The sequence below is a fragment of the Callionymus lyra genome, chromosome 17 (genome assembly GCF_982586985.1).
Source record: "Callionymus lyra chromosome 17, fCalLyr1.hap1.1, whole genome shotgun sequence".
In the NCBI taxonomy this organism is placed as follows: domain Eukaryota; kingdom Metazoa; phylum Chordata; class Actinopteri; order Syngnathiformes; family Callionymidae; genus Callionymus; species Callionymus lyra.
In genome coordinates this window covers 23,059,660-23,072,473 of record NC_141834.1, presented here as the reverse complement: position 1 = coordinate 23,072,473, position 12,814 = coordinate 23,059,660, and the positions used below count along the sequence as shown (strand labels likewise).

At 35.9% G+C, this 12,814-nt stretch overlaps 1 protein-coding gene across 3 annotated transcripts in view; it reads right to left on the bottom strand.

Moving 5' to 3' along the window:
* LOC148063045 (ankyrin repeat and IBR domain-containing protein 1-like) overlaps positions 1 to 11,791 on the bottom strand; it is a 35,898-nt gene extending 24,107 nt beyond the window's left edge. Inside the window, exons 1-5 of one of the 3 annotated variants that reach the window (XM_087812109.1) lie at positions 11,652 to 11,791; positions 8,740 to 8,993; positions 6,496 to 6,796; positions 5,264 to 5,446; positions 4,150 to 4,267 (exon numbers count right to left, since the gene is read on the bottom strand). In XM_087812109.1, coding sequence (XP_087668235.1) covers positions 4,150 to 4,267; positions 5,264 to 5,446; positions 6,496 to 6,796; positions 8,740 to 8,927 — 790 coding nt within the window. In that variant the 5' untranslated portion in view covers positions 8,928 to 8,993; positions 11,652 to 11,791. Of the gene's footprint in view, positions 1 to 4,149; positions 4,268 to 5,263; positions 5,447 to 6,495; positions 6,797 to 8,739; positions 8,994 to 11,465; positions 11,559 to 11,651 lie in introns of those variants that run through there. The other 2 variants (XM_087812110.1, XM_087812111.1) reach the window with 2 other exon arrangements.
* Positions 11,792 to 12,814: the final 1,023 nt, after the last annotated feature.

Sequence of the window (12,814 nt, the reverse complement as noted above, 5' to 3'; positions counted from 1 at the left end):
TAAAATAAATGACGGTTAAAATAAATGACGGTTGAAATAAATGATGGTTGAAATAAATGACGGTTGAAATAAATGATGGTTAAAATAAATGACGGTTGAAATAAATGACGGTTGAAATAAATGACGGTTGAAATAAATGATGGTTGAAATAAATGATGGTTAAAATAAATGATGGTTGAAATAAATGACGGTTGAAATAAATGATGGTTGAAATAAATGATGGTTAAAATAAATGATGGTTGAAATAAATGATGGTTGAAATAAATGATGGTTGAAATAAATGATGGTTAAAATAAATGATGGTTGAAATAAATGATGGTTGAAATAAATGATGGTGGAAATAAATGATGGTTAAAATAAATGATGGTTAAAATAAATGATGGTTGAAATAAATGATGGTTGAAATAAATGATGGTTAAAATAAATGATGGTTGAAATAAATGATGGTTAAAATAAATGATGGTTGAAATAAATGATGGTTGAAATAAATGATGGTTGAAATAAATGATGGTTAAAATAAATGACGGTTGAAATAAATGATGGTTGAAATAAATAATGGTTGAAATAAATGATGGTTAAAATAAATGATGGTTGAAATAAATGATGGTTGAAATAAATGACGGTTGAAATAAATGATGGTTAAAATAAATGACGGTTGAAATAAATGACGGTTGAAATAAATGATGGTTGAAATAAATGATGGTTAAAATAAATGATGGTTGAAATAAATGATGGTTGAAATAAATGATGGTTGAAATAAATGACGGTTGAAATAAATGATGGTTGAAATAAATGATGGTTAAAATAAATGATGGTTGAAATAAATGATGGTTGAAATAAATGATGGTTGAAATAAATGATGGTTAAAATAAATGATGGTTGAAATAAATGATGGTTGAAATAAATGATGGTTGAAATAAATGATGGTTAAAATAAATGATGGTTAAAATAAATGATGGTTGAAATAAATGATGGTTGATATAAATGATGGTTGAAATAAATGATGGTTAAAATAAATGATGGTTGAAATAAATGATGGTTGAAATAAATGATGGTTGAAATAAATGATGGTTAAAATAAATGATGGTTAAAATAAATGATGGTTGAAATAAATGATGGTTGAAATAAATAATGGTTGAAATAAATGATGGTTAAAATAAATGACGGTTGAAATAAATGATGGTTGAAATAAATAATGGTTGAAATAAATGATGGTTAAAATAAATGACGGTTGAAATAAATGATGGTTGAAATAAATGATGGTTAAAATAAATGATGGTTGAAATAAATGATGGTTGAAATAAATGATGGTTAAAATAAATGATGGTTGAAATAAATGATGGTTGAAATAAATGATGGTTGAAATAAATGATGGTTGAAATAAATGATGGTTAAAATAAATGATGGTTAAAATAAATGATGGTTGAAATAAATGATGGTTGAAATAAATAATGGTTGAAATAAATGATGGTTAAAATAAATGACGGTTGAAATAAATGACGGTTGAAATAAATGACGGTTGAAATAAATGATGGTTGAAATAAATAATGGTTGAAATAAATGATGGTTAAAATAAATGACGGTTGAAATAAATGATGGTTGAAATAAATGACGGTTGAAATAAATGATGGTTAAAATAAATGACGGTTGAAATAAATGATGGTTGAAATAAATGACGGTTGAAATAAATGATGGTTGAAATAAATGATGGTTAAAATAAATGATGGTTGAAATAAATGATGGTTGAAATAAATGACGGTTGAAATAAATGATGGTTGAAATAAATGATGGTTAAAATAAATGATGGTTGAAATAAATTATGGTTGAAATAAATGATGGTTGAAATAAATGATGGTTAAAATAAATGATGGTTGAAATAAATGATGGTTGAAATAAATGATGGTTGAAATAAATGATGGTTAAAATAAATGATGGTTAAAATAAATGATGGTTAAAATAAATGATGGTTGAAATAAATGATGGTTGAAATAAATGATGGTTGAAATAAATGATGGTTGAAATAAATGATGGTTAAAATAAATGACGGTTAAAATAAATGATGGTTAAAATAAATGACGGTTAAAATAAATGATGGTTGAAATAAATGACGGTTAAAATAAATGATGGTTAAAATAAATGACGGCTAAAATAAATGATGGTTGAAATAAATGATGGTTGAAATAAATGATGGTTGAAATAAATGATGGTTGAAATAAAAGGTTAAAATGTTTATATGAAAAACAATAGAACATTTAGAAAAAGATTTCATACATTTTTGAAATCGTCTTTTTAAATGTTCACTAAATAACTGAGTCTGAAATTAAACAATATTCTGTGATTCTAATTAAAAATGTCTGAATTATTATTTTTTAAAAGGACTAATAACGTTTATTGAATCAAAACATTAATGGTTTTATTTTTAAAAACAAGTCATTTATTTTCTCATTGTCATTTGTGTGTCACATGACCAACAGCGAGGCTCATGATTGGCCGACAACTACAGGAAGCATCTCGTTTTTCTGGAGGTAAAGTTGAAGCATCATATTTGAAGTTTATTTGAAAAAAATGTGTTTCAAAATATTTTATTGAAATGTTTTGTTTTATCATAATATGAATAAAGAACATATATAATTGATATTCTTTTTTTGATTATTTACAATTCAAACTATGAACTTTAAAAAGAAAGTTTCAATAAAACAAAGAGAGTTTTTAACATGTATAGAATTCCTGTTAAATAACCTTGAGAAGAACACAAAGAGTTGTGCGTTTGTGTCGTCACTGTACCGTGAGCTCTCGTGAACATGAGTCTGAAGAACACAAAGAGTTGTGCGTTTGTGTCGTCACTGTACCGTGAGCTCTCGTGAACATGAGTCTGAAGAACACAAAGAGTTGTGCGTTTGTGTCGTCACTGTACCGTGAGCTCTCGTGAACATGAGTCTGAAGAACACAAAGAGTTGTGCGTTTGTGTCGTCTCTGTACCGTGAGCTCTCGTGAACATGAGTCTGAAGAACACAAAGAGTTGTGCGTTTGTGTCGTCTCTGTACCGTGAGCTCTCGTGAACATGAGTCTGAAGAACACAAAGAGTTGTGCGTTTGTGTCGTCACGTTACCGTGAGCTCTCGTGAACATGAGTCTGAAGAACACAAAGAGTTGTGCGTTTGTGTCGTCACTGTACCGTGAGCTCTCGTGAACATGAGTCTGAAGAACACAAAGAGTTGTGCGTTTGTGTCGTCACTGTACCGTGAGCTCTCGTGAACATGAGTCTGAAGAACACAAAGAGTTGTGCGTTTGTGTCGTCACTGTACCGTGAGCTCTCGTGAACATGAGTCTGAAGAACACAAAGAGTTGTGCGTTTGTGTCGTCACTGTACCGTGAGCTCTCGTGAACATGAGTCTGAAGAACACAAAGAGTTGTGCGTTTGTGTCGTCACTGTACCGTGAGCTCTCGTGAACATGAGTCTGAAGAACACAAAGAGTTGTGCGTTTGTGTCGTCACTGTACCGTGAGCTCTCGTGAACATGAGTCTGAAGAACACAAAGAGTTGTGCGTTTGTGTCGTCACTGTACCGTGAGCTCTCGTGAACATGAGTCTGAAGAACACAAAGAGTTGTGCGTTTGTGTCGTCACTGTACCGTGAGCTCTCGTGAACATGAGTCTGAAGAACACAAAGAGTTGTGCGTTTGTGTCGTCTCTGTACCGTGAGCTCTCGTGAACATGAGTCTGAAGAACACAAAGAGTTGTGCGTTTGTGTCGTCACTGTACCGTGAGCTCTCGTGAACATGAGTCTGAAGAACACAAAGAGTTGTGCGTTTGTGTCGTCACGTTACCGTGAGCTCTCGTGAACATGAGTCTGAAGAACACAAAGAGTTGTGCGTTTGTGTCGTCACTGTACCGTGAGCTCTCGTGAACATGAGTCTGAAGAACACAAAGAGTTGTGCGTTTGTGTCGTCACTGTACCGTGAGCTCTCGTGAACATGAGTCTGAAGAACACAAAGAGTTGTGCGTTTGTGTCGTCACTGTACCGTGAGCTCTCGTGAACATGAGTCTGAAGAACACAAAGAGTTGTGCGTTTGTGTCGTCACTGTACCGTGAGCTCTCGTGAACATGAGTCTGAAGAACACAAAGAGTTGTGCGTTTGTGTCGTCACTGTACCGTGAGCTCGCAGCAGAGCCTCGGCGGTGAAGAGCGGCGCCTGCAGCATGTCTGCCGTCTCCACGATCAGCATGTCCTTCAGTCTGCGCAGGTCCTGAGGCTGAAGACCCTCGAAGATCTGGACCAGAGACCAGAGTCAGACTTCACTTCCTGTTCAGTTCTCAAGTCAAGGTACTGTGTAGTAAACGCTAGTACACTTCTGTACTATATACAAGTATTTCAGCAGCATCTGAGTATTTAATGGTTGAAAGTAAAACTTTATTTCATTTTTTTATTGAAATTAAGTTTTTTAATCATTTTTCTTTATTGAACTTTTATATTAAAGGTTACATTTGTTTTAATCTAATTAAATAATTTGGGTCTTAATTCAGTTTTATTTAAAGTCTTCACATCACAGCAAAGTTATCTTAAGACACTTTACACTTAAAATCTTTTCATACTTTGATATTTATTCTTATAGTTTGATATTCATATTAAATAATATATAATATTCATTGTAATTTAAAAAAAAAAAGAGAAAATAATCGAAATTCAATATATATATATATTTTTTTAATTCTTAGTCTTTTAAATTCAATATAAATATTATATATATATATATATATATATATATATATAACATTTATATTGAATTTAAAATACTATGAATGAAATCATATTAAATTCAAACATTTTATTTCTGAATTATTGGAATTAGAATATCAAAAAAAAGTTAAAAAGTAATTCACTTATTTTGAAAATATATATATATATTTTTTTAGATTTGTAACCCCTTGCGTTGTCTCTGGGTCAAAGGTCAACGACCTCCACCACTGCTTATGTATTACTGGAGGCCAGAGAGGTCCTTGACCTTTGACCCAGAGACCACACAAGGGATTAAAACAATTATTTTCTATGTTTCTATTCTATGTCGACTCAAAGTATTGAATATTATATTCACTAGATTTGAATTTTAAAAGAAAACCACGGACTCTTGCGCTGACGCTGCTTCCTGTTCATCCTCTCATCTAAACACTCGTTAGAAGGTCTTCAACACACGAGGAAAAGGTCACTTGTGAGGAAATGAAGCGACACTCTTGGAGAACAGGTTCTCAGACCAGCTCCTTCAAGTCACCTCTCTGCGGTCCAGGGCCGCGTACTCTGCCTCCACGCCCTCGGCCTCGGGGGCCAGAGAGAAGACCATCTGCGACTCCAGGCACAAGGCCAGATCCTTGTGGTGATGCTTCTCCGCGAAGTCACACGGGGTCTCGCGGTTGTCGTTCTCCGCGAAGAGGTCCGCGTCGCCTTGGATCAGAGTCTGGAGACACGGGTTTGAGATTTAAGATCAGAGAATAAAAACATCATCATTTTACCACCGTTATTAGATCAAAATACGTTAATATACTTCTTCTTCTTGTCTGGGGTAAGGTCGCTTCATCCATCCATCCATCCATCCATCCATCCATCCATCCATCCATCCATCCATCCATCCATCCATCCATCCATCCATCCATCCATCATCCATCCATCTATGCATCATTCATTCATCTATCATCCATCCATCCATCCATTCATTCTTTCATCCATCCATCCATCCATCCATCCATCCTTCCATCCATCTATGCATCATTCATTCATCTATCATCCATCCATCCATCCTTCCATCCATCATTCATTCATCTATCATCCATCCATCATTCATTCATTCATTCATCCATTCATCCATCCATCCATCCATCCATCCATCCATCCATCCATCATTCATTCATTCATTCATTCATTCATCCATCATCCATCTATGCATCATTCATTCATCTATCATCCATCCATCCATTCATTCATTCATCCATCCATCCTTCCATCCATCATCCATCTATGCATCATTCATTCATCTATCATCCATCCATCCATCCATCCATCCATTCATTCATCCATCCATCCATCCTTCCATCCATCATCCATCTATGCATTCATTCATCTATAATCCATCCATCCATCCATCCATCCTTCCATCCATCATCCATCTATGCATCATTCATTCATCTATCATCCATCCATCCATCCATCCATTCATTCATTCATTCATTCATTCATCCATCCATCCATCCATCCATCTATCATCCATCCATCCATCCATCCATTCATTCATTCATTCATCCATCCATCCATCCTTCCATCCATCTATGCATCATTCATTCATCTATAATCCATCCATCCATCCATCCATCCTTCCATCCATCATCCATCTATGCATCATTCATTCATCTATCATCCATCCATTCATTCATTCATTCATTCATTCATTCATTCATTCATTCATTCATCCATTCATCCATCCATCATATATATATATTTATCCATCTTTACCTCGACGCAGGACTTCATGCCAGAGGCAGCAGCGTAGTGCAGGCATGTGTTCTTCTTGTTGTCCACTGCTTTGACGTCGACCCTCTCGAACTCTCCTTGGTCCAGCTTGGCTCCGGTCCAGGACAAGAACATCTGCAGACACTGAACGCGACGGTGCTCGTCTTCGTACGGCCGTGATAGTCTGGGCTGCAGCGCCCCGTCTGAGGTGAGGATGTGGGGTCCCATGCAGAGGAGGTGCAGCGACGTCTCGTTGTTCACGTTACGTTTGTTAGGATTTCCATCCTTGCTTTGCAGAAAATACCTGGATTGGATGAAAGAACCACAGATTTGACGAGAAAGACACAAACTATGTGAACAAATACATAATAAACTCCATGATTTCACTTTAATAATTGAAGACTTACTATATATAGTAAGTCTTCAATTAGTATTATATATATGAAGAAATAATAACATGTTAATAGAAGTGTGTATTGGCAGGAATCTGGCAATACAAAGCGACATATTGTGATATATCATGATACTGTAGTAACAAGTATATATGTGTAGTATTATCCAGTACTTGACTCTGGTGTTGTGATAGTGTAGTAAAAAGTATATATGTGTAGTATTGTCCAGTACTTGACTCTGGTGTTGTGATAGTGTAGTAACAAGTATATATGTGTAGTATTGTCCAGTACTTGACTCTGGTGTTGTGATAGTGTAGTAACAAGTATATATGTGTAGTATTGTCCAGTACTTGACTCTGGTGTTGTGATAGTGTAGTAACAAGTATATATGTGTAGTATTGTCCAGTACTTGACTCTGGTGTTGTGATAGTGTAGTAACAAGTATATATGTGTAGTATTGTCCAGTACTTGACTCTGGTGTTGTGATAGTGTAGTAACAAGTACATATGTGTAGTATTGTTGAGTACTTGACTCTGGTGTTGTGATAGTGTAGTAACAAGTATATATGTGTAGTATTATCCAGTACTTGACTCTGGTGTTGTGATAGTGTAGTAACAAGTATATATGTGTAGTATTGTCCAGTACTTGACTCTGGTGTTGTGATAGTATAGTAACAAGTATATATATATATGTGTAGTATTGTCCAGTACTTGACTCTGGTGTTGTGATAGTGTAATAACAAGTATATATGTGTAGTATTGTCCAGTACTTGACTCTGGTGTTGTGATAGTGTAGTAACAAGTATATATGTGTAGTATTGTCCAGTACTTGACTCTGGTGTTGTGATAGTGTAGTAACAAGTATATATGTGTAGTATTATCCAGTACTTGACTCTGGTGTTGTGATAGTGTAGTAACAAGTATATATGTGTAGTATTGTCCAGTACTTGACTCTGGTGTTGTGATAGTATAGTAACAAGTATATATATATATGTGTAGTATTGTCCAGTACTTGACTCTGGTGTTGTGATAGTGTAATAACAAGTATATATGTGTAGTATTGTCCAGTACTTGACTCTGGTGTTGTGATAGTGTAGTAACAAGTATATATGTGTAGTATTGTCCAGTACTTGACTCTGGTGTTGTGATAGTGTAGTAACAAGTATATATGTGTAGTATTGTCCAGTACTTGACTCTGGTGTTGTAGTATTTACAGACCACATGACTCTTGATGAAGTCGTAACTGCTTTCATTTGTTTTCAAACCAAAATATGTCCAAACATCAGCTTTAAAAGCTGCTGGACTCACTGTATCCTCTCGTCCTCAGTCACTGAATCTTGTAGCATTTCATACCTTCTTTGGCTGAGTAAAGACTGCTGCCATCTAGCGGCCGGAGGTTTAATTGCAACATAATATTTACAAACCCTGTGATCTTTAATTAAAAATTAACATGCAAATATTGAAAGTATTTTATTTCAAATGCACTTCTTAAAAAAACAAACCATTAAATAACTAAACTTAACTTAAATAAAAAACAATAAAAGTCATTTTAAAGCCCAGAAATAAAAATGAAATGCTGTTGAACATGTGAAAAATAAATTATATTTAAGTTTATCTCTTACACAATTACATGTTGAGGTGCAAACATGTTTTCTTCCTGCAGTGAACGTGTGATATAAGTTACACTTTCTAATTAAAAAATAAAGCTATGCTCGATAAAATACAATGTTTAATGAATCAAAGACACTTGAATATAACAAAATATATTCTGCTTGTGGAATAAAAATGTTTTACAATTCCAAGCAGATGGACTGAAAATAAATGTGTACAATGAAGAGACATTTTGTTGGACTCACCTGAGCAGGCGCGTCATGGCGTGGCGAGCAGCGTAGTGCAGAGGCGTGTTGTGCTGATACGACTCTCCATACGTGGCGTTCGGATCCAGAGCGTCTTTGAACTGAACGTTGTTCTCGTACAGGTGACAGGCCAGGATCTCGTCGCCGTTGATCACCGACTTGCGGAACTTGGTGGCCGTGTTCCCCATTTCTTCAGGCAGCAGGACCGAGACAGCATCCGCTCAGGTGGACCGGTTCAAGCGCATGACCTCCTCCTGGAACAAGAGACCTCCAGTAAGAGTCCGGTCTGACAGCGAAGCTACAAGATGCTCCTGCTTCGGCGTCGGAGCCTCGGTGTGTTTGTCGTCCTGAACACTCGTCACATTTCTACTCGCCGCCAACACGGCTCTCGCGGCGACACTTCCTCTGACATCACCAGGTGGTTCCGCCTGTTGGTGCCAGGTCCACACAGGTCCACTCACCCCACTGACACCAGAAGACATTGTGAGCGCGAACATGCACAGAGTCAGCAGTTGGGCTCCAGCAGAGAACCATACGGTCATGAAGCCTCACACAGGAGCAAGTGTTGTGTGAGTAATGACTCGTGCACATGTATAGCATGAATATGTGTCTGTAGTCAGTTGCTTTGTTACGACCGTTACTACACAACAATTGAAATAAAGAGACAACTGACGGGGTCCAAAGACACATATAAACCTACCAATGAGCGTGATATTTAAACTCAGTGTATCTGATGTTTTCTCCATATTGATAGATAAATAATCCATGCAAATAAATAAAATAATCCATAAAATAAAGTGGTCCCTCCCCTCGTATGGTAGGGGGTTTCTACTTCATTTGGTGCCCGCCCTCTAACTACTTCACTATTGGTTTAACATCAAAGCTCCAGGATAAACCAATAGCAAAGCAGTCGCACCCCAAATGAAGTAGAACCTGAGACTATGATCATAACTCGGGGATTATGTTCTGAAAACCCAGCTTTATACAACAAGTACTGACCTTTTTTTAAACTCGTTTAATTAACAAACTTTTATTTAACGACACCTATTTGAACTGGCGAAATCTCATCCCTTTTCGACGACCCTCTCAGTAATGGTGACCTGAACTGGGAACAATGTGCTTTGCCGCCCAGCCGACCAATCACAGCCGTCAATGACTTGTGACATGGAAACTTGGATGTAAATACATCATTGTATCGACCAATCAGCTGTCACTAAAGGCATCATGGGAGTTTGCTATTCTCTTGGCCCCACAAATGAGGTCAGTTCAAAGATTGTGTTCAAGTTCATTTGTAGTTCTTATAACTAACTTGTTTGTAACAGTATGAAGTGATACAATACACAGTACGTACAGTCGGGCTGTTGGGAAATCAATATATCAATATATATACAGTCAACAGCCTTGTATAGATTATTTATTTCGTTATTTTGTGGCTTTCAAATCATATTTTATTTTTTATCATACTTCTATTTTGGTTTATATTTCAATAAAGTGTGTAAAATAGTCACAGTGTTTGTTTTAAACTTCTAGATAAAGCAGTTGCTATGTCGTCTGCAGCTAAACGGAGAATGAGATCCCGCGAGATTTCGGCAATGACTGAGGACGAGAGGATACAGGCGAATCTTTTTTTTTAAGCTGTTCTATCAGTTCTATTCATTTAACCAAAACAGACAAATCACAAGATGTCACTAAAATCATTCAAAAACATATTACAAGTGTATTGTAATATATCGTATCAGAATTGATGTCTTGTTCTTAAATACATTTATAAAAGTTTCTTTGAATTTGATTGAAAATAATGAGATATTTGTGACATAAAAGAAACACGTTGACCGACATATAATAGAGTTTTAACCACCACAGAAAATAACATGCGTTTTAACTCTGGCAATAAAAGTTTCTGATAACAAACACCAGTTTAAAGACACTTTCACAAAGAATTATAATGTGTAAATAAATACTACTCAACTTTCAAATATACTGTCAACAGAAAAGAGAAAAGAAATAAATATATGTTAAAATATTGGTCGTCATATCATGTATTTTTCTTAACAGCTTCCATCACGAGTCAATAATTAACTACGAGTTTGTTTACAAATCATTTTTACCAGAAACTATTCCGTCCATTTCCTGCTGTTGTGCTCCTGCTATACTTACACTCAGAGTTTCCACTGCAGTATTGCAGTTTTTTCCAAATACAACTAATGAAATCTTATAGATTCTGTGGCGGCCTCTGACTGATCTTGGATCACGTATTCAAGGATTCAGAGCTTCACAACCACAGGTGTTCGTACATCATCAGGTCGTAACAAAGGAGTGAAGCTGGGATGAAAGCACCTGTTGCTGAACCGCCGACAACAATGCTTGGACTCCCAGTGACGTCCAGTGACGTCATGGTGTTGTTGTTCTAGATAGATATGCAGATAAGAGTCTGTTCAGGTGATACACGTCACTGTCAACAACACACAGGTGAGAAGTTTAACCTGTGCTGAAGGAAACAGTGGCTCCATGTTGGTAAACACACGCAACAGTTTCTCTTCGAGCCGCAGAACAACAAACACTGACTTAAATCAGTTGTTAGCAAAGAGAACCTTTTGTTTGTTAGCACTTCTCACAGGCCCTGCGTGTAAAGTCAAGCTAGCTCTCAAACTGTGTCCATTTAAACGTGTAGTTTGGCGTCACGACAGAGAAACGCGTCTGTTCTGATGACCGACACGAATACTGACCTCGCTGGTGAAATACTGACCGGAGCTGGACGTGCGTGTGTCCGTGCGTGAGGCTCGCAGCGACTCACAACAAACCCGTGAACGCATCATGACTGTTAGCATCGAGCTAGCCTGCGAGCTAACTAGCATGCTAACTATTAGCCGCGGGATAAACTCGCGGTAAAAGTTGCAGGTGTGTGAACTCACGCAGGTGACGCGGCTGAGGTCGTGGAGGTCGAGGTCGAGGGTTCGAGTCCCACGGTGTTGTTCGTGAAGAATGTTCGTGAAGAGTGAGTGTTGACACCAGTGTGGAGCTCTGACGCTACAGTGACTCCAGAATGTTGAGGGGAAAACAGAAAATACTCTTAAATACTAATAATAAAAGTAACAACAACACGTGTCAGAGTTTTCTAGATTTATTCACTCGCTTGTCTTGAATTAAAATAAAAGTAACTCGTGAATAAATGTGTTAATATTATATGGCAACAATAATAAAAGAATAAAGACGTTGTATTAGTTCAAACTAAATAATAATTGTTTATTATAAATAACGGTAAAGAAATGGTTAAATTATTTTAAACAAAAAATACGATCACTTCATAAAGTGCTATAGTTTACGAGCGTAACTTAAATACTTAAAGCTAATACGTTTTTAATCGTGAATTATATTTCTAAAGATAATCGTTTCATGAAATTCTTAAAAACTAAACCAAAATATGAAATATTTTGATTTGTTGTAGTTACACCAAAAAAGCAGCAGATAGCGCCAGACTCCACTCTTTTATTTTCCTGAGCTGAAGCTTAACGTCCTGGAAAATGTTTAAATCATTTTTTATTATTATTATAATTACAAAAATGTATTCAAATGTATATTAAATTATAATAAAATAAATTAAAAATGTGTTGGTTTTTCAGCAACCACGAACTGATTAATATGGTGGCCCAGAAGTTTCAAAAGTAATTGACTAATTAACTCTGAAACTAAAGTACATTTCTCAGCCTTAATATATATATATATACGAAAATGATGATTTCATATTTCCATGTCTCTAGTTTTTCACAGTGGAAGTCGTACTGTCTAAATGTATGTGACATATTTATCATTATTATAAGAGTTATTAAGTTATATTATATAATAATGAAGACGATCATTAAACAACAGAGACAACAACAGTCAAGAGTTCAAATGAAAATCACAAACACAATGAATGTTTTGATCAAACTTTAGCTTTATATTTTAACAAACAACTTTGTTACGGACATTAAAGACGCATGTAGACCACGATCCTGACAGATCTGATCTCAACTCATGGAAGATCCTGAGACCAGGTCTAGTGAGACACAATCTCCAGAGTGTCCTTGACCTCCTT